Raw genomic sequence first — 25,916 nt, 5'->3', positions numbered from 1 at the left:
CTGGCTTTGAAAAGCAACAGGCTATCATCTGCAAACAGGAGATGGTTAACGGTAGGAGCCGTAGGAGCCACCTGAATACCTGTCGGAGACGACTGAGAACTTGATTTAAGGAGGCACGAGAGGCCCTCTGCTGCGATCAAGAACAAGTAGGGGGAGATCGGGTCTCCCTGCCGGATACCTCGTGTAGGCTTGAACGATTCTATCCTTTCTCCATTGACACACACCGAAAATGAGACTGAAGAAATCATGCGCATGACAATATCTATCCAGTGGCCGTCAAAACCCAATTTTGTCATGATCCCTCGCAAATAGTCCCACTCTAATCTGTCATACGCCTTCATCATATCCAGTTTTAGAGCACAGAAGCTGTTGGACTTTGATCTGGACCTCTTCATGAAGTGCAAACATTCATATGCGCAAATGATGTTATCAGTGATGAGCCTTCCGGGGACAAAAGCAGATTGCTCTTCCGATATTATGTCAGGTAATATCACTTTTAATCTATTGGCTATCACCTTTGAGGCTATTTTATACAAAACATTGCACAGGCTATTTGTAGTATTTTATTGGAAAAGGAACGGTCTAGTGTGGTTTTTTTTTTTAGCAAAGATAGCTAGCCTTTATTGATCATCTAAAATGTTTGTAGGTATGGTGGGCCTAAACAAATTGGCCCAAATCGCTACCTTTCTCACCAAAACTGCCGCCAGCGCAGCGGCGAGCGCCGGAGCCTAACCTTCTCCGTCACTACCGGGGAAGAAGATTTCGAGGATGCGGTTTGCTGCTCCAGGTGGAGGTGGCGGCGAGTCGCCTGATGCCCTACGGCGGAAGCAGGCGCTCCGCGCGCGTTGATCCCGCCTGGGTCCAGAGGGTTAGCGCGAAATTCGACTAGGCGAGGCGTAGTTGGTGGCAGTGTCTCGCCGTGGAGAGAGACCGTGGCCTGTGAGGAAGAGGGTGAGGGGATGAGGAGGAGGAAGAAGAAGGATATTTGGGTCTTTGTGCGTGGCCTGATGGTAGGTATTTGGAACTCGTATTTGCAGTTCAGACATGAGTAGATAGGTAGACGAGAAACAGCTAAATGAAATTGTACTGAAACAGGAAACGGGCAGATACCTTTGCAGGAGCTGCATTTGTACTTTTTTTGTTTCTCCCAAATTCAGTGGATATAATTACAATTTTCGGATCATTACCCACAAATTTCTCTTGGGATGCTTAAGTGATAGATCTTCTAACAGCTTGATCTCAATTAACATGGCAGGTGTGGTCAAAGAATGCAGACATCTGTAGCAAGATGCAACGAGTGCGTCGTGTACCATAATTGGCACCGCAAGGGTGACTGGAAAAAGCGTTTCGTCAAGATTGTCACTGGTGATTTTGTGGTAAGACCTGGTCATTCTCTGTTCTGGAAAAAGAGTTTCGTCAACAGTGCTTGTTGGTCAAAGGCATGTTTTAACGGAAACCAAAGAATGCGAGGTAATATGGAACGTATGTAGGTGGCACTTCACAAAATAACAAGTAGGGGTGAGTAAAGTCATCAGCACTTATCTGGGTATAAGAAGTCATTCTGAGCATGACGATGAACTAGTGATAAGTGCCTTCGTTGTTGTTGATATCTTTTCCCACTTACAGCAGTGTCAAATTTCCTAACCCTATGATATTCTCCATACTGACATAAATCACCTACAAACTACTACTACAGTTTCCCAATCCCATGCCAACCATCTACAGACTATACTAGCGTAGCATGAGTAACTTTCATGTGGTCACACTCAACTATTGTTTGCTTGGTGCCGACATGACTACATTTTGATATGATCCAGTCGGTGTGTGTTATTTTTCTCCGTAAAAAATAAATGTTGGTTTTGTTCAAACAAATGGGCTTTTATAGTGCACCATTGAATCTTGATTGCCAGTACAGGAACCTTCTGTTTAAGTAAAAAAGAGCTCACATTTTCTTATTCTTGCAGGATGTACCAAGAAAGTTTTTAGAAAATAATATCAGAGGGCAGATACCTGACGAAGTCAATCTTGATTTACCTAACGGTAAAACATATACCGTTCAGGTTTCGAAGCAAGAGAACGGCCTCATCTTTCAATCTGGATGGGCAGAATTTGCCAGAACTTATGAACTCGTACAGGGTGATATCTTATTGTTTGAATCCAGTGGAAGCTCCTGCTTTGAAGTTCGAATATTCAATCAAACTGGCTGTGAGAAAGAGTTATCCTGTGTTGCGATGAAAAACACTGCTTGTCTCGATGAAAAGAGCATGCCGCATGATAATGATATGCAGTCGCCAAATAATGAAAGGCTGGCTTGTAACTGCAGTGTTACCTCTCGTCACCTTTATGCCCTAACAAGTAAAATTACGTAGAAATATCGATATTCTATCCTTATCCATACTGAAGTAGGAAATTCTCTTATTTTCCTTTAGTGTTTATTGTGGCGCATACTTGCCCGCCTACTGCAATAATCCAAATTTATTACTGTATTTATTATCATGTAAGTAGACTGTTTACCTAACTGCAGCATGTGGTGTCGTAACATGAGTGAGTATCTGAGTTAGTGTGCGTCTAAACAATTTCATCTCTGCTAACATGGTAGGTGTGGTAACATGAGCGGCAAACGTCACGCAATATGCAAGGTGTGTGCTGCATTTTATTATTGGCACCACATGGATAAAATGCGTTTCTTCATGGTTATGATGGGTGTCAGTGCCTCAAAAAATGAACTGGTAAGACATTGCTAATCACGCTGTTCTCGTGCACCAATATGTATCTTATATAGTTCTTTTAGATTGTTATTTGGGGGGATGTTGATAAATTGAGCTAGCAACTTTGTAAACTTGATGCCGAAGTTGGGACCTTAGATTTTGTACACTGCTCTTGGTTTCCTTTACAGTGACTGCTTTAACTCGTAAGTAAATATGTGTTCTTTTTGTTATTCCTGCAGACCATACCAAAAGAGTTCTCAAACAATGTCAGAGGGAAAATATCTGACGAAATAAAGCTGGAAGTGCCAGATGTACAAGCATATAGAGTTCAGGTTGACAAGGAACCGAATGAAGTAGTCCTTCGATCTGGATGGGATGCATTTGTTAGTGCCTATGAACTTAAAGAGGGTGACACATTGTTGTTTGTGTATACTGGGAACTCCCACTTAAAAGTTCAAATCTTCAATTTAAGTGGTTGTGATAAATTGTTATCGTGCGTCGTGAAGAATAATCATATGCACTCACCTAGAGAAAGGTCAGTGGTAACTAAATTCACATTCTGTGTTTCTAGGACAAATAAGCATAACTTTGTGCACTTGTTGTGTCATGTCTTCTATATACTTTCTTGTAAATGTACCTAGGACTCCCTCCATTCCTAAATAGTGTGCTTTAGTTTTTTTTTAAGTCAAACCTTGTAAGCTTTGATCAAGTTTAAGAAATTTTTATCAACATCTTGAATACGAAATCAATACCATTAGTGACCTGCTGGTGCTCCACCTTGGACTATATCTTAATGTTGACACATAGGCAAAAATCTGATGTGGCACACTATTTAACGAGGAAAGAGAGCATTACTATATCTTAATCTAGATATAGCTCTTAGCACAAAAACCAAGACAAATCATGTGTTTTCTCTCTCAAAACACATTAATTAAGAGCTCTTTTAAATACAACAATAAGATAGGATCCAGTGAAGGAGCTATATCTAACTACAAACTTAATTTATATGATATAGCTTAAGCTATAATGCATTAGCAATGCCCTTAGATTCATCATGAAATACATTTTCATATGGGATATATTTGGTATTGTAGATATAGATGGTTATCTCAATAAACCTGGCAAAGTTTTTACTTTGGTGAAAACACATCTCACTACATTATGGGACAAAGGGAGTACATATGACATCTCCAACAAGCTGTACACATTCTTGTTGGAAAAAAAATATACATGTCATCAATCAACAAATTATCATACAACTACTCCAATGAGTTGTATCTAAATTGTCCAATAGGAGGTGAGAGAAATAAGCGTGGTTGCTAACTAATTCACCTCATTAGCTTGTGCAAGGGTTGTTGGTTAATTTACATACAATTTCTCTCTCTCTCTCTCTGTGCGTGTGTGTGTGTGTCCCCCCCCTCCTCTCTACATTTACTAGATGATATCCTGCGTGTTGCAGCGGGATTGGTTGCAATATTTTCAAAGAGTTTTAGTTGTATGGAATTTGAATATGAGAATGTAAATGGGAAATTATATATAATTTACCATACAACAACAAGAAAGCCTTTACTCCAAAACTAGTTGGAGTAGGCTAGAGCTGAAACCCATAGGATCTCGCAACTAACTTATGGTTTTGGCACATGGATAGCTAGCTTCCATGCGGCTAGTTCTTTGGTGATACTCCGGTCCTTCCATGCGGATATCTCTTTATAGACTCCTCCCATGTCAAGTTCGGTCTACCCTGACCTCTCTTGACATTATCAACACGCTTGGCCGTCCGCTAGGTACTGGAGCTTCTGGAGGCCTGCGCTAAATATGCCCAAACCATCTGAGACGTTGTTGTACAAGCTTCTCTTCAATCAGTGTTACCCCAACTCTATCCCGTATATCATCATTCCGGACCCAGTCTCCTTGTGTGGCGACACATCCATGCCAACATGCGCATCTCCGCTACACATAACTGTTGGATATGTCGCCTTTTAGTCGGCCAACACTCAGCACCATACAACATTGCAGGTTGAATCGCCGACCTATAGAACCTGCCTTTCAACTTTTTTGGCACTCTTGTCACGGAGAACGCTAGAAGCTTGGCGCCACATAATCCATCCGGCTTTGATTTGATGGTTCACATCTTCATCGATATCCCCATCCTTCTGTAGCATTGACCCCAAATATCGAAAGTTGTCCTTCTGAGGCACCACCTGCCCATTAAGGCTAACCTCCTCATCGTTCCTAGTAGTACTGAAACCGCACCTCATGTACTCGGTTTTAGTTCTACTAAGCCTAAAACCTTTCGATTCCAAGGTTTGTCTCCATAGCTCTAACTTTCTATTAACCCCAGTCCGACTAACATCGACTAGCACCACATCCGCAAAGAGCATACACCATGGGATATTTCCTTGTATATCCCTTGTGACCTCATCCATCCCCAAAGCAAATAGATAAGGGCTCAAAGCTAACGCTGGTGTAGTCCTTCGGAAAGTCATCAATGTCGTCATCACTTGTCCGAACACTTGTCACAACATTATCATACATGTCCTTGATGAGGGTAATGTACTTTGTTGGGACTTTGTGTTTCTTCAAGGCCCACCACATGACATTCTGTGGTATCTTATCGTAGGCCTTCTCCAAGTCAATGAACACCATATGCAGGTCCTTCTTTTGCTCCTTGTATCTCTCCATAAGTTATCGTACCAAGAAAATGGCTTCAATGGTCGACCTCCCAGGCATGAAACCAAACTGATTTTTCATCACGCTTGTCATTCTTCTTAAGTGGTTCTCAATGAGTCTCTCCCATAGCTTCACTGTATGGCTCATCAGCTTAATTTCATGGTAATTAGTACAACTTCGAACATCCCCCTTGTTCTTGAAGATTGGTAATAATATACCCCGTCTCCATTCTTCTGGCATCTCATTTGCTCCTAAAATGAGGTTGAAAAGATTAGTTAGCCATATTAGCGCTATGCCTCTAAGGCCTCTCCACACCTCAATGGAGGTACAATTAGGGCCCATTGCCTTGCCTCCTTTCATACTTTTTAAAGCCTCCTTGAACTCAGACTCCTAGATTCACCGCATAAAACGCCTGCTGGTATCATCAAACGAGTCATCCAGTTCAATGGCAGAGCTCTCATTCTACCCATTGAATGCCTTGTCGAAGTACTCCCGCCATCTATGCTTAATCTCCTATTTCTTCATCAGGAGCTGGTCTACTTCGTCCTTGATGTATTTGACTTGGTCGACATCCCTCGTCTTCCTCTCTCAGATCTTGGCCATCTTATAGATGTCCCTTTCGCCTTCCTTTGTGTTTAACCGCTGGTAGAGATCCTCATACGCCCGACCCCTTGCTTCACTCACAGCTCGCTTTGCAGTCTTCTTTGCGTAGGCTAGAGCAAAGCTTAAGATATCTTCTCCTTCTTGATTCTTGATGCCATAGCCAAAGCCCCCATGCACTCCTTCAAAACTTGTGTTAGATGTACCCACGTGGCCGTTGATGTCTCTTCCTGTGAAGAGCTTCTCGCCAATGGGTACACTCCTAACCATGTCCTCCAGGCCATCCCAGAACTCCCTCTTGGTCTTCTCATTGTGGCCTACTTGCGGGGCATACACGCTGATAACATTGAAAACCAAGTCCCCAACTACTAGCTTGACCAGGATAATCCGGTCCCCACTCCATACTTGAGGCCCTTGTTGATCAAAGATGCCTGCTCCATTTCTCTTTGTAGTCGTCCCCGTGTACCATAGCTTGAAGCTGGAATCCTCCACCTCCTTCGCCTTATGTCCCGTCCATTTGGTTGTCCCCTCTATGTAGTTGTAAAATATTTATAGAATATAAGTATCATGTCCCGTGCATGTTGAGAAAATATAATTAGTGGGTTTGGTTAAATGGCATGTGTGATGAGGTGAAAAGTGTACATGTTGAGAACAACAGAAGTAATGGAGTCATGCATGTTGAGAGTAATAGAATTAGTTGGATTGATGAGGTGGCATGTGTGGTGAGGTAGGATGTGTGCATGTTGAGAGAAATGAAAGTAGCGGGGATCAAGTATATAGACATATAGGATTCCTGTCACATGATCATACATACTAGGTGTCAAGTTTTACCAACACCTATCTTACAACTGTTGGAGATGCCCTTAGTAAGGTATATCTGTGTGCATGTGTGGTGCTTGGGTGTGTGCATGTGTGTGTGTGTGTGAGCATGTGCTCTCGGTGGATTTGATTTCTGTATTCTAACAATTTCATCTCAACTGAACACAGTATGAAGAAACTATGCACAGTGTGCCTAGAATGTGTTGATCGCCATTATTGGCACATGAAAGATCATGATTGGTGTTTTCTCAAGGTTATGAGTCTGAGTAATTTCAAGGATGAAATGGTAAGACCTTGTCAATAACACTATTTTCTGCACCAAATATATATTCTACAGTTCTCTAAATTGTTGTTTAGTGAGCAATTGAGAAACACTGCCAATCTTGATGCTGAAATTAGGAGCTTGAGAACCAATTTTGTTCACAATAAATATAGTTTACATGAAATGAAACTGCATGAAACCCAAACAACCAAAATTTTCTACTCCCTGTGATCCAAAAAAAAGTGTCGTGGGTTTACTTCAGCTTTAGTTCAAATTTGAACTAAAACCACGACACTTTTTTTTTGGATCGGAGGGAGTAATAAATAGTAGTGAAAACATGTGCTCTTAATTTTTCTCACAGTGAATTATAGGTAGGGAGATGGGATGGAAATCACTTAACCATGTCTATGGTCATTGGCTGCTCAATGATCCTTTTTCATTTGTTCCTTTATGCAGGCCATACCAGATGAGTTCACCACTAATTTCAGAGGTCACATTTCTGATAAAGTCAAACTAGAAGTACCTGATGGCAACATTTATAATGTTCAGGTTGCCAAGGAACAGGATAAGTTTATTCTTCGATCAGGGTGGGTGGACTTCACTGGTGCTTATGAACTTAAACAGTACGACTCCCTGTTCTTTATATATAGTGGGGACTCCCACTTCAAAGTTCGAATCTTAAAACCAAGTGGTTGCGAGAAAGCGTTGTCATATGTTACAATGAGCTGTGGTCCTAATGTCCAAGAAAGGGTCATTTGTCATGCTCTATCACTACCTAGCATAAAAAGATGTAGAAATGACAATTTGACGGACAATTTGAAAACTGCAAAGGTTACTCCAACGGACTCACCTTCGCAGAAATCAAGTTCAGAAATGAACAGTTGAGTGTGCAATTTCCATTACTGCTTTTTAGGATTTCTTTTACTACTTTTTTGTTCTCATTGCTGCTTTCATGATTGATGTTGCACAGCACAAGATGTCACATCTTCAAAAGATATTCCGGAACCAAGGAGTTCATATGGCCTTCCGGGGTCCACTGAATCATGATACATCTTAGAAAAGGGCTGTATACTGACTAGCGCTCAGAAGGCAAGAGTTGACACATTTGTGAAGGAAAGTTGGACTGGAATCCAAATTTATGTCACAGTCATGAATGAGAAAAGTCTGCCTGATGGTTGTCTGGTACAGTATCTTTTGCAGTGAATGATCTTTTTGAATGAATACTATAATATCTTGCTAGAGCTTTGTCGAAATTGTTAAAACCCTAGCTCTCTGCAATTACGGTCAGTTCATTTATTTGTAACAGGTCATCTGCAAGGATTTTGCAGCCAAACACCTTCCGCGCCAAGACCAGACAATAAAACCCTGTTATCCTCAGAACAACAAAACATGGGACGCCAATTTGGCGGTTATCACTGATGGTGCATGCACCCGTTCATGCATCCTTGCTGCTGGTTGGCTGGACTTTGTACGCGACAACAACTTGCGGGAAGGTGATATCTGCGCATTCTAAGTGTCAAAGGACCATGATAGAGTGATAATAACAGTCCACCTCTTAAAGAATGTTGTCGTAACAGGACATACCAAACCAACCAGCCAGCAGCAGAAGAAATGGTCTCACCCAGGCTATGTGGTTACAAAATACACCAAACTGACTTGCAAGCAGAAGAGAAAAATCGAAGAGAGGATCCAGGCTATTAAACCTGAAATCAGAATATTCGTATCCATCATCTATAGCAGCCGTGCCAAGCTGGTAAGTTGCGTCGATCCGTGCTGTTTCATCTTCTTAATAAGGATCTATATATGTTGTTTGTTGCTCTGTTGACAACTTACCATTCCGCCTTATGAATGTGCAACGAACAAACTCAGTCCATAGAAGTGCGATATGCTACCGCTCATCTTCCACGCGAGGAGCAGTGGGTGAGGCTTCAACTGCCTGGGAAGAACCACACTTGGAAAGCCAAGCTCTATATCGGCGACAAGGACAAAGGCAAATGTTATGCGCTACAAACAGGCTGGAAGAAGTTTGTAGATGACAACAAACTGCAGGATGACGACATGTGCCTGTTTGAGCTACTCAAGAACGAGGAGCTCACCATGAACGTCCACATCATTCGCAGAGATTGAGAGAAGCGTAGCTGGCCAATGTCGCCTGCCATGGTGGTGGTGGCGCCACTCTTGTAGTTGGTGCATTTTGTATCAGAAATGCACAAACTTTGGGTTCCCCCATCTCCCAAATACTTGCGAGAAACCCTGTTGATGTCGATGAGATGGGTTTCAGTTTGGTTTCAGCTCCTGCAAGCATGTCTATGTTTTGTTTCAAAGCTACTGGTTAGTTTTGTTTTATTTTTTTTTGAAGAGGAAAAAACCCTCAATCTCTACACCGAGTGATGCATGCATATTGTTAATTATTGATATTGCTGAATCAATCTTTTTTTAATGACAAGAAGCCTGGCCTCTGCATCGAAAGATGCACACAACCTATTTATTAAGCAAAATAAGTCCAATTCACTGAGTACAAAAAGGTTGCAAAACACAACCTATTTGTAGGTCTGAAAGGGTCTGAAAGAACTACATAGCTCCACATAATCTGTTACTGGCAATGCCAGCCAAACTGGATGAACAAACTTAGTGCAACAATTTTTTGACGGTTGCACCCAAAGACCATAAGCCCTCTCGTGTGTCCACACGCTGCATCCATGACACATATAATCAACGTCGTAGCTTTGAAGATAACCTGCAAAAAATGGAATAGATCATCTGTTAAACAGGTACATTCAGGCAATTCCAAATTGCCCAAAGAGTGACATAAATTCACAACGCGATTTGGCCCTTCAGACTATGGTGAATACCCTCCAACCAACTAGTACATTTAACAACAAATCTAAAGATATATATTTTAGAGCAACTCCAACACGCCGACTCAAACAGACGACGTTTTTGTCCGTTTTTTGACCGTTTGTAGGTGATTCAAGATTGTGGGCCGTTCCTAAATATAAGTCTTTCTAGAAATTCCAACAAGTGACTACATACGAAGCAAAATGAGTGAATCTACACTCTAAAATATGTCTACATACATTCGTATGTTGTATTCCATTTGAAATGTCTAAAAAGACTTATATTTAGGAACGGAGGGAGTAGCAAACTAGTTTTGTAAAGTGCTCTTGATTTTTCTTTACAATGACTGCCTTAACTTGTTAGTAGGTTATTCCTGCAGACCATACCAGAAAAGTTTGCAAACTATGTCAGAGGGCACATATCTGAAGAAATAAAGCTAGAAGTGCCTTGGTGGCTTCGGTCACCGTTCTAGGGTGTTGGCCTTGCAGATCCGGTGGCTGGAAGGGTTCCAGGGGAATCTCTTGGCCGGTGTGGCGGCCACTCCGATGGCAGTGCCTTTGGGTGTTGCTTCCCTCGTTGGAGGCTTCGGAGAGGATCTCCTTCCTTCCACCTCTCCCAGGAACTCAGGTGAAAACCTCAGACTCCCCCTGTTCCAAGCGACGACGACACCACGGTGGCGTGCTCCTTCCTGAAGGCGTTGCTCGGGGGCTGCTCAAGCGGCGGTGGAAGTGGCGGCGGTTCGATGTCGACACATGCATTCTGGTCAGCTTCATCTTGGAGGCTGCGGCGACGTAGGCGACGCTCGTCTGGTGGAGCTATTGCCGATGGTCGAGGCATCGTTGGCAGTCTGCGCCATCAGGTTCGGGGTGCTCAGGGGGAAACCCCAGATCTGAGTCTTCCGGATCGGATGATGATGGCGTTCTATCGCTTTCCCTTCTGGGGGCATCGTCTTGGAGCAAGTGCTGACTGGAGGGATGGTGGAGCGGTGTTTCATCCCAAACTTTGATGGCGGCGGAGATCGATGGCATGGCGCTGTGGAGACTCGGCGTCCGACGTGCGGAGATGGGCTTGCGCAGGAGGAGGTTGCTGTCTGGCGTCACGGTGACGTCGATGGCAGAGTGGCCAGACAAGGTAGAAGCCTCAATATGATCTGAAGACCTGTGGAAGATGGCGGCGACGACACACGAGTGCGTCTGACCGGATTGTGCCCCAGACCCGGTATGTGGCTCGGCTGGGGCTTCCGAATGAGTTTTGGCTTCCGGCTTTTGATGTTAGGCTTAAGTGAGTGGTTTGAGTAGTGGCCCAGCTAGCACCCCTTCATCATTTTGGATAGGAATAGCGGCATATGTTGCCAAGATGATGGATTCAGGCACATTGTTGTAATACTTTGTAAGGCCCCTCCCAATGCTCTACTTTGTACAGGTGTTAAGGTTGTCAACTAAGCAAAAAATATGATGTGGCATGCTAGTTAAGAAGAGAGAGAGTAGTATGGTGACCCCAGGAAGAAACGGTGCTAAGCACGTGTACCTAGGTGGAAGTACAATTCTGAGTCTACAACGAATTAAATGCACAAAGTTTAGCACCCAAAAGCTTAGCACCTTTGCATTGTGAACTTGAGTTGCTAAGGCATTTAATATGATTAGCACCTCATCTAAGCACCTTTGCATTGGAGGAGGTCTAAGGTCCTCGAGAATAATCAATAAAGTGGCCGTATGCATCTCCCAGATGCAGAGGACGGAGTCATCCTCCTTTTCTAAAAAAAAATGAATGTTGACATAATTAAAGCATAGCTGGCTGGTGTCGCCTGTCATGGCGTCGACGCCACTCTTTTGGTGATCCGTAATCTAGTGACGCCACTCTTTTGGTGATCCGTAATCTAGTACCTTTTCTGTCAGAAATCCACAAGCTTTTGGTTCCCCCATCTCCCATTCTTGCAAGAAACCCTGTCGATGTCGATGCGACAGGTTTCAGTTTGGTTTCAGCTCCTGCGAGCATATCTATGTTTTGTTTTGAAACTATTGGTCAATTAAGACTGGTTTGATGTTTCTGTTGGCTTGTAAATTGGCTAAAACATGGTGGGCATTGTTACATCAGCCTTACAGCCACCTTCTCTTGCAATGCTATACCTCTCTGTGCATATGTTATCCTTCAAGAAGGTTCTGAGATGAAATTATTGTGCTATAAACTCAGCACTGTACCCAGGATGCATTCTCGCGACGTATGTTCGGAACTTGTTTTAAAAGTCTGGTTTTCCATTTTGGAAAAGAAATGCTGCGTCCACAAATCTGCAGCCACATGAACGGGTGCCGCTCCCAGCTCGCGCGCTGGCTCCAGCTCCTCGCTGCCAAGGGCGTCCAGGACCTCGTCCTCGTCAACCGCCCGACCGCTCGACGTGCCTCTCCCCGTCTTGCTCTTCAGCATCACCACCCTCACCCTCCTCTACGTCGGCGTCTGGAAGCTGCCGGGCACGGCCGCCCTGCGTGGCGCCTCCTTTCCCCACCTCCGCGAGCTCGGCCTCTGTTTCATCGAAATGGAGCACGGCTTCGTCGACTCCCTCGTTGCCAGGAGCCCCGTCCTGGAGATCCTCAACGTCGTCGGATGCTTGGGTGGCTTGCGTTTACGTCTCATCAGCAAGAGGCTCCGGTGCGTGCAAATCTGTGTGATGAAATTCTCGAATTCATTGAATTTCAGCTCGGGATAAAGCCGGGCAGCGGAAGTGCCATGCTCACGGGTGTGAAGATTCTGAGTTTGAATGTGTGTTTCGGTGTTCGCAATGACGTTAAGACGGTGCCTACCTTCCTCAAATGCTTTCCCAACACCAAGAGACTGCATATTGTGGTATGTGTCACCAATCCATGATCGGCTTATATTTGTATGGATTTCTCGCCTGTTGTTGCGATGGGCTTTGAGATGTGTTTATATGTGATGGCTCTTTATATGTGGTTGCGGAGAGACTACATATTAATGATTGATTGCATACTTCAAGTCAGTCATTGTGATAGCTCTTTATATGATCTTTTTTGTTTCGTGCACTGTAATGTATGATGCGTGACATATGTGACTAGTTATAGGTTAAACTCCATGCCTTGCCATTTATTCTCAGCCACCATCTGGTCTTCTCGACAATCTACATAGGTAGACTATACCATACAGATAGAATTATTAAGGGTTTCATGCTGATCAGTTTATGCTGACACTTGGTAAGAATGTTTTCTTGTGGCACAATGATTACTATTCCGATACCTTGATTTGTGGTGCTTTGCTTTTTTATGTATGTCCAAATTTTCTTGTTCTATTGTTTCTCACTGTGTTAATAGGAGTTACTGTAATAGATGCTATATTAAAGCTTATATTTTTGAAAGGTAAACATAGTAAACTTGCACATTAAGTACAGTTTCCTGAGGCTTTCTGGTATTGGTACTACCATAATCGCTATATTGATGCTAGTAAACTAATTTTACCATATTAGGATCTTAGGAATTTATCTCCTAGTAATTTGTATTAATTTGCTGTCCATGAATCATCTTGTTTTTCTCTCTCTGCACTACTAGGCTTTTTTTTCAATTTGACTACTAGGCTATTTAGTACTCTCTCCGTTCTAAAATAGATGACTCAACTTTGTACTAAAGTTAGTATAAAGTTGAGTCATCTATTTTGGAACGGAGGGAGTAGTTACAGTACATTCTGCTAGTTGCTGAAAAAGGCTTCCGCCCCACTTTATATATAAAGCAATGATCAAACACGGCCAGGTACAAACACACGCTAGTCCGTCCGAGGAAGGATTAGGTTTTCACCCCGGCCAACACTCACCGCCACCGAACGCCACACCCCGGCGACCACGTTGCCCACACGGACATGGCCACCGGGCAGCACCAAACCGCGAGCTCTGCCCATGAGCACCACGGTACCACCCCTAGGGTCGCCGCCCCAGAATCCAAGACCTTCATACCACCTCACCCGAGACTTGGCGCTACCCCAACCAAAGACACGAGCGGAAATGACTCGCCTTTCGCATCCCTGGGCGGCCCCAGTGCCGTGACCCAACAAGCCGGCCAAAATTGGCCTCCATCGACCCGTCCTGCTGCACCGGGTGCGAGACGAGCTCGGTCCTGCCGCCGGGCGCGAGATGAGCATAGTGCTGCTGCCGGGCGCGAGACAAGCTCGGTCCTGCTGCCGGGCACAAGACAAGGTCAGTCCTGCTACTGGGGGCGAGACGAGCTCGATCCTGTAGCATGGGGCGCGAGACGAGCGATGGACCGCAACTGGGATCGGACCGACCCTTCAACGGAGTGAGCGCCTGGACGACGGGGGAAGGGGCCGAAGGCCGACACAGACCGCCTACAGACGGGCCGACGCCAGAAAAAACCAGCCGCCGCCGCAACCGATCTGCCACCACCACAACACCAGCGTGTCCACGCCCTGGCTAGATCCGCCCAGAGCCCCGCCACCCCGCCCGGAGCAACAGAGACACTAGCCGCATCACCACCACCTCATCAAGGCCGGCGGCCACCGCTGCCAACACCAACCCTCACCATCCACCGGATCTGGGCAGGGAATCCCAGATCCTCAGCCCCCGCCACCCACCACCATCCAGAACAGGGCAGGGGGCCAGATCCGCCACCAACCCGCACCGGAGCCCCGAGCTGCGCCCGCGCCGGAGGGAGGGAAGGAGGCAGCGCCAGCGACCGAAGGACGCCGGGAGGGAGAGAAGGAGCCAAGGCAGGGCCGGCCCGATGCCCGGCGCCACCAGGCAGAGGGGAGCGCCCCGCGGAGCCCCCAACTGCGTGCAGGAGAGAGCCGCCTCGCCGCCGCCAATGCTACACGGCCTTTGGCCGGCGACGCCCCAAGCGGCGGCGAGGGAGGGGGTTGAGGCGTGGGGGGCGGAGGGGGCGGCGCTAGGGTTTCCTCCCGGGGGCGCCCGCGGGAGCGCCTCGAGGAGGCAGGGGAAGGTACTTTCATGCATTGAACCATAGAGTTGTCATTAAGGGTCCTAGTTGTCACATCTCCTACAAATCTGATCCCGCATTTAGGTGTACATTCAGCTGTTATTTTGACTTGCTGTGTAATGCAACCTTGAAACGTTCCATTGCTGGTTGTGATTTGGTGATGATATATTCATATATTGCTCATCAGCATCAGTTGATCAACTGCAAACCTTAATGTCTCTTTTTAGGCCTTCTCTAGCTATAGTGAAAAACCCCTTGTTCTGGATGCTTATTTCTGAAGACATAATGCGCGACGTGTGAAGAGCAATTTGCAATAAGAGTAATGCCATAGTTGTTGCAGTTTGATTTGCCATGTTGCATTCGAATTTATGGCAATTATTGCCGGCCAAGTTCTAAAAGTTGTTAAATTTTTGGATTTTTTACTTTGTTTCGAGAGTTTATTTGAATCTTGTTTTTTTCATCAGAAAATAACGCCTCATTGTCAACTGTTATTTTTTTTTAAGCATCAGTACAGACACAAGCGCTCATATCGTAGGCGCCTCGTCGTCAACGGGCGCATCGCCGGAAATCCTGAAATAAATCCAGAAATAATGCGAGCACCAGGATTTGAACCCTGGTGGGTTGGGGATACCACTGTCCACCTAACCAACTCAACCACAGGTTAATTCGCGCCAACTATTATACTTGGGCATCATAAAACCATACAAAGAATGAGTGAAGTGATGCGAGAGTCGCATGATGTCTTCTAACCTGTAGATTCGGTCCAGTCAAGTGAAATACAAATAACCGAAAATTAAGAGAAACGAGACTTGGCTCAAGGAGTGCTAAATATTTTCAGATCATAGAAATAAGAGGGAAAATGGCGAACACAAATGAGAAAAAATACAAAACATAAAAGAAAAAAAAACACATGTTGACATCACCTGACTTAAAATTATCAAAGTAGGCAGAGTTAAAGCGATCACTTGATTTTTCAGATCGTGTGCTTGCAGTGAACTGAGATCATAAAGTTAGGACGCCGCTAACTGCCACACGTGTGACATATACGACATGCGCCCACACACTGTGTGTGGTGTAAGTAGGAGGCAGCCCACACGGGCTGTGTGTGGGCGGACATTGGAATTACCCATACGTGTGGGCGCGGCTACTTCGTGTCACACGCCCAACAAGTACTATTCATCTTCACCCCGTGCGTGTGGCACGAAGCAAAAAAATGCCCACACGTCCTGACGCAGCTACGTTAGGTACCCCGCGGGATGACTATTTAGTTGCCATCCTGGTTGGCAGATGTAGTTATCCGGGATGGCAAGTGTAGTTGTAAAAGCATGGCAACTTTATCTGTTTTGGTTAATTATAGTTGCCATGTCTAATTTATGGTAGTTGCCGCGTGTAATCAAACCGTAGTTGCCGTGTGTGATTAACTACTTGCCACATATGGTCAAAACAGTAGTTGCCATGCGTGTTTACCTAGCTGCCACGTGTGGTCCAACCATAGTTGACATGTATTGTTAATCACAGTTGCCATGTGTGTTTATCTGGTTGCCACGTACGCGCAACTGCAGTTGCCGTGTAGCAAAGAATCACAGTTGTCATGTGTGTGTACCGAGTTGCCACGTTCGCGTAACTGCAGTTGCCGTGTAGCAGAGAATCACAGTTGCTATGTGTGTGTACCGAGTTGCCACGTTCGCGTAACTGCACTTGCCGTCCACAACATATGAGTGTCATGTGGGCGAAAAGCAGTTCGCCCACACGCGCATGACCTAGGTGGTGGCTGTGTAGGCAGAAACTAGTTCGTCCACACAACGCAGCTGGCAAACAGCATGGTGCGGGCGTATGGGCAAACTTTCCAACGCCCACAAAGCAGCCCCATCCCACATGGCACAAAAAATCAACCTTTTTGTGCCAACATTTGTGCAAAAGGCACTGGACGACGATCCAGACGTGTGGGTGAGTTGGGGAACGTCCACATGTGTGGGCGTTAGACTTTTCGTAAAGTTAAGTCATCTATTTTAGAACAGAGGGAGTAGGACCATAGTTAGAGTGTGACCCCCACCCCCAACATAACTTTAATACAGGTTAGAAAGACACAATGCCACTCTCAAAAATGGTGGGCGTTATTTTTAGAGGAAATGAAATTCAAATGAAACTATAGAAATCAAATAAAAATTCAAGAATTTAAGAACTTTCAGTAGTCCTATATCCCTTAGATATTACACGAAGATCCATGTAGATTTTAAATAAATTTTGCACGGATCTCCGCATAAAGTTAGACAGATTTTGCATTGACTTAAGTTGACTAAAATTTAGCAAAATCGAAATGATACTTAGCTCAAGTAGTGCTAAAAAGTTTCAAATCATAAAAATAAGAGAAAATGACAGAAATAAATGAGAAAAAAGATGCTGGCGTCACTGGACTTAGACTCAACTAAGTCTAAGTCGACTGAGATCTAGGCCTGAGTTCAAGGTAATCCACAACCATAACATTAATGTAGGTTAGAATATACGGTGTGATTTGCAAACTAGAAATTAGGCATTTTATTAGAGGACAGAAAATTCAAATGAAACTAGAGATATGAAGTAACTTTTTTTTTCATTTAGCAGCTTTTAGTAGTACTATATATAGATGAAATCTACATGGATCTGTGTGTAAACTCTGTCTTTTTTCAGATCATAAAATAATGTTTAAAGTACACAATCCTAATTCTTTTGGATTTTAGTGATATTAATAAGAGAGTTGAACAGAACAAATACTACTAAGTTTTTTAGGGGAGAAAACAAATACTAAGTTTTTTTAGGGTTAAACAAATACTAAGTGAGCAGCCATGGGCCCAGGATTTGGCCCAACTAAACGAACCAAGCGCTATATACAGTCACAGCCTAGTCTCCACTACACTAGTCGCTCGCCTCCGCTCGGAAACCCCACAAATCAGCGGGAAAACCCTCGCCGCCGACCATGGCCGGCCGTACGCCGTTCACCAACGTCGACCCGGAGACGGCGGCCTACTTGCGGCGCCTCGGCATCGACCCCCACGAGCTGGACCGAGCCACAGAGCAGCTGCTTACCTACATCTGCGTCGAGCTCCTCCCCGCCCCGCCCGTCTCCGACGCGCCCCCGCGCAGCATCTTCTCCCGCCTCCTCATCACGGAGGCCGCGCACGAACCCGCCCTCCCCGCCAGCGCCGACCTCATCAGCGTCCTCCCCGACACCCTCCTCCGCAACATCGTCTCCCGCCTCCCCATCGCGGACGCCGCGCGCACCGCCGTCCTAGCCTCGCGCTGGCGCCGGGTCTGGCTCTCCACGGAGCCCGTCCTCATCGACGCCTTCCTCCGGCCCAGCTCGTCGTCCGTCACGGCCGCCGTCTCGGGCATCCTCGAGTCGCACCCCGGGCCCTTCCGCCGCGTCCACCTAACCTGCAGCCACATGAGCGCGCACCAGGCCCAGCTCGCGCGCTGGCTCCAGCTCCTCGCCGCCAAGGGCGTCCACGACCTCGTCCTCGTCAATCGACCGTGGCCGTGCGATGTGCCCCTCCCTGACGCGCTGTTCAGCATCAGCTCCGTCGTCCGCCTCTACATCGGCCTCTGGAAGCTCCCGGACACGGCCGGCCTGCGTGGCGCTGGCGCCTCCTTCCCCCACCTCCGCGAGCTCGGCATCTGCACCGTCGCGATGGGGGAGGGCGACGTCGACTCCATGGTCGCCAGCAGCCCCGTCCTGGAGATCCTGAGCATCCAGGGAAGCCACAAGGGGCTGCGCCTCCGCATCGTGAGCCAGAGCCTACGGTGCGTGCAAATCTGCAGCTCTGTTGTGGAGAACGTCACGGTGGTGAAGGCTCCACGCCTCGAGCGGCTCATCCTGCAGGGAGGCCGGCACGCTGCTAGTGGCCTGTGTACCATGGTCAGCATTCTTGATGCCCCCAAGCTACATTCGTTTGGATTCTTGGAGCCAGGCAATCATGTCCTGGGAATCGGAGACACCGTCATAATGGTGAGTATCCATTTGTGCAGTTGTCACTGTGGGAGGTCCATGAGTTAAATGTGCCATCTTTGTTCTTAAATTGGGTGAATTTCAGGCTGGGATAAAGGAGAGTGCGGCCACCACTGTCGCAAGCGTTAAGATCCTGAGCTTAAATGTGCGTTTTGGAGTCCCCAATGAGGCAAGGATGGTGCCCATGTTCCTTAAATGCTTTCCCAATGTCGTGCGACTGCATATCATGGTAATTTCCACTAATTCAAGTTTTAATTTTACATGTTATTACTCCCACTAGTGTCAAAAACGCTCTTATATTGTGGGACGGAGGGAGTGCTTGTAAATGGTGTGTGTTCTGATTGAATGCATAGGCCTTTCAAGTCATTTATTCATCACAGTCAGTCAGTCAGCTCTTTATGGTGAATGCTGATAATTATGCAGTTCTACCACATGTTAAGGTGCCATTCATCGTCAGCGATCATGTCTTCTTTATATGTTGACTAGAGTACACAACTATAATTCCAGGGATTGCATGCTCATCTGCTTATGCTATGACATTTGGTAATAATTTTTTTTCTGGTGGCACAGTTTTTGTTTCTATTGCTTTGCTTCTTGAATTCTGGCATGTCCAGATCTTTTTCTGGAACACAGCATCTAAATGTTCGTTTTCTTATTTCACACTGGTGCATTTGAGCTGTTGCAAGCTAGTAGCAACATAGCAATCCTGCTATGCTTATTTCACACTGATGACAGATACATATGGTAATCTTGCACATTGCTGTCTACAGTTTCTTAGTGGTCTGTATGATATAACATAATACCAAAGTTTTAAATCGCGGGCAATTCCATTTCGCGGCAGCTTGTCCGAAATGCTACAGCCGCTATTGCAGGGAATAGCGGCCGCTAAGCCATTTAGTGGCAGCTAGTACATGGACATTTTTAGCAGGAAAACAGGGTGTTTTCAGCAGGAAAACAGAGGATTGCAGTATATACTTAGACATAAACTGAAACAAGCATCACCAATTAAAAGTTACAAACAAGCATCACTAGTTCACAAACAAGGGAACCAAGAGCCTGCCATGTTCTGGATCCCAATGAAAACTTAAATGCAACCGCGGGCCTCGCGGCAGATCGCGTAATTTTGGCCATAGCGTTGCGGGAAGCATCCCAGGCAGCGATTGCGCCGCAATAGCTGCACTTTCATGGGCGATTTTAATCTTTGCATAATACGTACTAGTTTGCATCAGCTCAGGAATGTATCTCCGATTTTTTAATATTGAAAGATTGCAGCCTCATTTCTTTTTTCTTTTCAGTTTGTCTAATTCACATCTAGATGTTTTTTAAGGATGTCACATCTAACCTCCCACAAGTATATAATGCATCAACAAGAAACAAAAAAAACTAGGACAAAAAAAATAGACCACAAACAGAGTGAAAATCAGTTTAGATGTGACATAACTATGTCACATCTAGATGTGTCCTAGACAGACCCATTCCCTCTAGATATTGCATGTAATACTTGTTCCTTCATGCGGCAGATTTTATCACTTGTAGATTATTTGTTCTGATTGATTTGCATAGACCTGTCAAGTCAATTACCATCAGAGCTCTTCACTTTCTATATTTTCTTCTGTTGTGGAAAGTGAATCCTGTATGTAGTTATTCAAGCAACACATGTTAAGGCTTTCTTCATTCACCAAATGTGCGCACCTCCCTCGGTTGCTCTCCAACTATTGACTGATTTGATCTCCCTTTGCAGTCCAGAAAATGTAATCGGTCCGCTGGTAAGCTCAGCCTCAATTTCCAGGAGGGTCCTACTGAAAGTGCTATGTTGCACATCAAAGAGATGCATTTCTGTGAATTCCGAGGGGAACAAGGCGAGGTTGCCTTCCTCAAGTCGATCTTCCCAAAGGTGCTGGAGACTGCGGTGATTATAATGGCAAACCCAAGCTTCACTCCATTTTCAGTAGCCGTGGCGTTCTCCAAACTGAAGGAGGCTTCTGAGGTCATAAGGTGCTGCCAAGTGCTGCTTCTTAAGAGTACAGGGCCCGAAGGAGGCAAAGCATGGAGTTTTAAAGAAGGAAGTGATTTTTCATGCGAGGACCCTTTTTCAACAGTGGAGAGCAGCGTATTCACTCCGGAGCAGTCGAAGTTTATTGGATTTGATGAAAGTAGGAAACAGGCATGACATCTGCTTCAAAATGCCTGTGAGGAGTGGAAGATTTTTGGATGTGCTGAACTATGAATCATCCATGGTATCTGCTTCTTTTGGTAGCCGCCCCTGACTTTGGTGGCCTTACATCGCAAACTTTGCGTTAAATTTGTGGTCTGATTGATATCTGGTGGGAAACAGAAATACTATGAACTGGTATTTTGCTTGCTGTGTAATCTGTGCTATCAGTTTCCCTAAGTTTGCTCCTTCAAATGTTTGTTCCATCTGGCAGCATGTCACATTGCTTGCAGATTTGCATCTTCCCTTCCTGATTGATCTGAAAATTTTAGTTACCATCAGAGCACTCCATGGTCTTTGGCATGCACTGTAGTGATCACATATAATATCTTTGAGTTGCATGACCGGATATCCTTGACCAACAATGGCTTAGAACACCACCCCCTTGCCATTTTTTTTCAGGCCTTTCACATATCTGAAAGAGCCTTTGTTGCTTTGCATGTAACTATCATCCAATTTATGGGTTGCATACTCGCGTGCTTATCTCTTTTAGCTTGTAGCATTAGGTCTGATGCATGATATTATGATGCCATATCGTTTGATCTATAAATTTACATTGCATTGCTAGTTGTGTGTTCAGATTTTATTTGTACTGTTCTATTTGACCATTTGGAATATTTTCTTCATGTATAACCTCGGTAGTACTTAGTAGAGTTTGTTGTTCTGATAGAGTTTGAGTAGAATGAACTGCATGTATGACCTCGGTAAAACTTGATGCCATTTCGCATTGGCACAAACCTGTGATAAAAGCCGGTGCAACTGAAACCTGTGATAAAAGCCGGTGCAACCGTTTCCCACAAACAAGATGGTGTCATCAGCATACTACAGAAAAGTGGAGTAATTCTCAACTGGTTGTCACGGCTCACATTTGGCAAACCGTTCACATGTTTAAGACCTACATGGTTGACTGAAATCTGTTGCCTCACTTTCTAATTGGGAATGTTAAAAATCTAAGTTAGCAAGCATAACAAATCCTTGCTGGTTTAATGCATGGAAGTATTGATCTGTCAGTTCACGCACCGCGCTTGTGAAATGTCGGTGATAATTCACTGGGACAAGGAGGGGACAAGCATAAATAATTTACCAACCGTTTCAAATTTCAAAGCTGTACCAATAATAGGTACCATCACAAGGACCCCCCTGTGCTATATCTTTTACTTCAAAGCATGAAACTTACATCTTACCGCGAAACGCAAACAAGCAGGAGCATGGGAAACTTGCTACAGCATTTGCTGCAAGATACACAAGTTAAATCTTCACAAGAACATGACAAACAATATGCTGGTCGCATAGGCTACATTCTACTGTGAGCTTGACTTCAATGCTACATTATTACCAAAATCAACTACTCCAGATAAGAAGACACTATGATGAGATGAGATTGTCCTGATCAGTTCTTAGCTGTGAGAGCATTGTTCTCCTTGATCCGAGTCCGGTTGTCCAGCTTGACGAAACGCTTCTGGTCTTCATAGGGCAGCGTCTTGGCATCTTTCCTCCGAAGCTCGCTCAGCACCAGATGCTTGTCGATCATGTGCCACAGCCAGCCAGGGTACTCAGAGTCTGGTTGGATATTCGGGTCAGAACCCTCCTTCAGGATATTCACCCCAAACACACTTGTGCTCTTCATTTCTTTGCTGGGCACAGGTTTAGCATCAGCCGCGCCACCTTTTCCGTCCTTCTTTCCCTTGGCCACAACGGCAAAGCCTCTTGTCCCAACCAATTGAGTTGCGTCTCTTGGAATAACTCCACTCTTCAATACTCGTGTCCAGGACACTGCCATTCCTGGGTCGATATTTTAGCTGCACACATCAATCATCACAACTAAGAAGTGTTAACTCTGCTGAAAAAAGAATCAAGTGTCTACTGATATAACATTAGAAAACCACCAGTGCTGACAGAAAAAAGAAGGTTCAAAATCCGCAACGAATCAAGGCATTTGAACAGAAGGTCGTATAATTAGTACATGGATGTACAAGGAGTCTGCTGACTCTGGAATATCAGATCTGGGGCCATGTTATGCAGCCTGCTTCTGCCACAAGGTCTTTATTTATACACTGTAATATGGGGAACTAAAGCTCGAAAGCTAACATGTTTCATTTAAGACTTGTAATTCTGCTTTCAAGATGTTTACTGCAATTCATTTCCAAATTCTTATGTTGTTCAACTGAATACATGAATTACACATGGTTAAAGATGATAATCAGATATAACCATCATCTAAAGGTTCTTGCAAAAGTAAAAACAAATAAAACAACATTTAGACCGGATCAGACCAAAGTCCTGAAGAACATCAACGCTATTTCCAGCATCAAGCCCCAACCAAAGCAAAATCTGAACTATAATAATCCCCGATTCCCCGCGTAAGGCCATAGTGCATGATTGGCAGTATGGCATCATTCACAAGATGTCAGGCAATGAACACCACAATATGATTAGCAAATTTGTCTAGGAGTTTAGCAAAACCATGAGAAAGGTGCAGACCAGAAACACCGGTCTGTTTCTTGTTGAAGCAAAATCAATTGGAACATCAGACACACCTTCCAGCATCAAGCATTAGCCGACCCAAAATCAGAACTGCATCCGCCTTTCGACCATTTATTTATTATGCACAATTCACAATAAGCTATATGCGGCACTACATGGTTAGCGAATTTAATTCACCGTTAAACCATGGGAGGGCTGCACCTGATAAGGGTTTTAGTCTCCTAAAAACTCATATATCACAGGATGAACAACTTTGGCAGGGGCGGCTGCAGATTTTTTTCCCACCTAGAGCAGTAGTTAGTCCAATCCTACGTGTAATGTAGATGTTAAAAATGCTAAACCCATAATTGTTTTTGGTCCAATAGATGGACCAACCACAAAGAAGCACAGTACAATCTGTGCCAACATTATACCAAGAGATGTACAATATATCTGAAATTACTAGTGTCAGCAAAATTACAACAGAGAAGTACAACCTGAAATTAGAATGTCGGAAATTAGTCATCTCTCTAACTACCACAAGAGAAAGGAACGAGGATAATACTGTAGTAGTATTTGGTTTCAGAGAAATATGCAGTCTGAAATCGCCATTTCTGAAATTACTCATCTTTGCAGAAGAGAAAAGAGAGAGGGAGAGAAGCCTAGGCTGCTGAGTACCTTGGGTGGTGGCGGTCGGTAGAGTTGAAGATGGGGAGGAGCCGGCGGCGGTCGGTGGTGGCAGGAGGTCGGAGGGGAGGAGACTGCGGCGGGCGGCGGGGAAGTTCGGCGACGAACCCGGGGAGGGAAGGGGTGTGACGCCGGCTGCGGCGACGCGTGGGATCTAGGCGGCGGCGATGGAGGCAGCCCAAGATTCGAGGACCCTTTTCCAGCGAGTGCAGTTGACCAGCAGAGCTGTATCATTTCATTTCATCTGATTGTGAATTTGACTAGACTATATAGCAATTCAAAGCATGGTTAATAATATAGCCAACGGTCGATTATAAAGAGTTATCACGTTATCTATTTCCAACCTCATAGTCGTCATGTACAATAATAAAATTTAAATATTTATTACTAGTTGATCCATCTTACAATCTCACAAAGCGTTTTGGGGCTTATGTTGCAGCCGGCTACTAATCAAGAGTCTGCTTCTCTTCCTTTTCTTTTAATTAAAAAAAGATAGTATAATATTCTAGTGCTTATAGCATGCTTATATCATTTTATTGTACTTGGTCTTAGGGCATCTCCCACGTCGAGTCGCCCGTAACCATTTGACTATGACTGTTTTGCCATCATCGATCCATCAACCGATCTAGACGTGTTTTTCTAGACAATCTAGCGAGGGGGTTTGGGCGTATAAATTGCTGCCACGTACACCTTTGACTAATCTGGCCCACCAAAAAACTCTTTCCCACCCTGCACGTTTTCCCGCCCGAAGTCAGCTGCCCACAATGTCGGCCCATATCAGAGACGACACTGAAGTCGGCATTGAAGTGGCTTGCCGCCCGTTGCTCGTTCATTGCGCGCGTTGAAACAACATCAGTCTACCCACCTACCTTCATTAATCCGCGCATGTGCCGAGGAACATACTCCAGCACAATAAGTTCCAGGAAGGTTACCGCCATGACGTCTCCAGGTTACACAGCCAGTGCAGTTTCTCAACTAAGCCGTATCATTTTAGTTCAGGCCTGCCGTGCAAAACTTACTTTTGAACAGGTTTCCCGCAAATATGATTGACATTGTGAATCTTACTAGACTTAGTAGACTATATATAGCAGACAACGAAAATGCTGAATGGAGGTCGGCCTCCATGGAGGCTGAATTTAAGATGACCAAGATTGTATGTTTCAGATTTTTTTTTAAATACACATATACTTATAGACATTAATGTACAAGTGTGTAAATTTTCAAGATAAAATATGTTAAAATGAGTGTTGCAAAAAAATTATGCGCCTTTTTATTATATGCACCATTCATCCTTATAATCCATGATTTTGTTTTTATTTGTACAGCTCGCATTTCAAGGTATTTCACCCAAAAGTAATACACACATACACATTATATCCTTGTATACATACTTGTACAATTTTTTTTGAAACTGATAAGTTTGAATTTTATTATTTTTCAGAAAATTCGGCCTCCATGGAGGCCAAGGTCCAAAACGCCCTACTCTTCTTACAAATATATTGTCACATGTGGTACGCTTAGCATACAACATTTGGCTAGAAAACACTGGCCATGCACAAAGTTTGGATGCCATTTCTTTGATCCGTGATTTCACATTTCATTGCAGGCCTCGCACAAAGTGCTATGGATGTCTGTTTTTTTCTTCTTCTTTTTCATTTCCTGTTTTGGCTTGGAAGGATCCATTACTTTGCATATATTATGTGGGTGTGATGAGGACGGTCTTGAATTC

The 25,916-nt window shown here is 44.7% G+C and overlaps 3 protein-coding genes across 3 annotated transcripts; 2 read left to right on the top strand and 1 right to left on the bottom strand.

The window, feature by feature from the left end:
* Positions 1 to 6,969: 6,969 nt before the first annotated feature.
* Positions 6,970 to 8,396, top strand: LOC125555678 (B3 domain-containing protein LOC_Os12g40080-like). The gene is made up of 2 exons (XM_048718551.1): positions 6,970 to 7,083; positions 7,516 to 8,396. Exons 1-2 carry the CDS (start codon positions 7,021 to 7,023, stop codon positions 7,942 to 7,944), a joined length of 492 nt encoding a protein of 163 aa, XP_048574508.1. The 5' UTR covers positions 6,970 to 7,020; the 3' UTR covers positions 7,945 to 8,396.
* A 9,325-nt stretch (positions 8,397 to 17,721) lies between these two features.
* On the top strand, positions 17,722 to 21,241 carry LOC125507956 (putative FBD-associated F-box protein At5g22720). Its single transcript, XM_048672500.1, has 3 exons — positions 17,722 to 18,825; positions 18,911 to 19,054; positions 20,567 to 21,241. The coding sequence occupies exons 1-3, from the start codon at positions 17,797 to 17,799 to the stop codon at positions 20,993 to 20,995; spliced, it is 1,602 nt and encodes a 533-aa protein (XP_048528457.1). The 5' UTR covers positions 17,722 to 17,796; the 3' UTR covers positions 20,996 to 21,241.
* Positions 21,242 to 22,113: 872 nt separating this feature from the next.
* LOC125507957 (54S ribosomal protein L37, mitochondrial-like) lies at positions 22,114 to 24,430 on the bottom strand. The gene is made up of 2 exons (XM_048672501.1): positions 24,179 to 24,430; positions 22,114 to 22,836 (listed from the first exon to the last, which is right to left on the bottom strand). Exon 2 carries the CDS (start codon positions 22,815 to 22,817, stop codon positions 22,428 to 22,430), a length of 390 nt encoding a protein of 129 aa, XP_048528458.1. The 5' UTR covers positions 22,818 to 22,836; positions 24,179 to 24,430; the 3' UTR covers positions 22,114 to 22,427.
* Positions 24,431 to 25,916: the final 1,486 nt, after the last annotated feature.

Source organism: Triticum urartu, chromosome 5, assembly GCF_003073215.2.
Source record: "Triticum urartu cultivar G1812 chromosome 5, Tu2.1, whole genome shotgun sequence".
NCBI lineage: Eukaryota > Viridiplantae > Streptophyta > Magnoliopsida > Poales > Poaceae > Triticum > Triticum urartu.
This window is presented reverse-complemented; position numbering and strand designations above follow the sequence as displayed.

What these genes read in the sequence shown, in the direction of transcription:
- LOC125507956 (XM_048672500.1), top strand. Translation starts at nt 17,797, where the DNA reads ATGGCCGGCCGTACGCCGTTCACCAACGTCGACCCGGAGACGGCGGCC. An exon ending in TCGGAGACACCGTCATAATG is followed by an intron (nt 18,826 to 18,910) that starts GTGAGTATCCAT and finishes GGTGAATTTCAG; the next exon opens with GCTGGGATAAAGGAGAGTGC. An exon ending in TCGTGCGACTGCATATCATG is followed by an intron (nt 19,055 to 20,566) that starts GTAATTTCCACT and finishes CTCCCTTTGCAG; the next exon opens with TCCAGAAAATGTAATCGGTC.
- LOC125555678 (XM_048718551.1), top strand. Translation starts at nt 7,021, where the DNA reads ATGAAAGATCATGATTGGTGTTTTCTCAAGGTTATGAGTCTGAGTAAT. An exon ending in GTAATTTCAAGGATGAAATG is followed by an intron (nt 7,084 to 7,515) that starts GTAAGACCTTGT and finishes TCCTTTATGCAG; the next exon opens with GCCATACCAGATGAGTTCAC.
- LOC125507957 (XM_048672501.1), bottom strand. Translation starts at nt 22,817, where the DNA reads ATGGCAGTGTCCTGGACACGAGTATTGAAGAGTGGAGTTATTCCAAGA.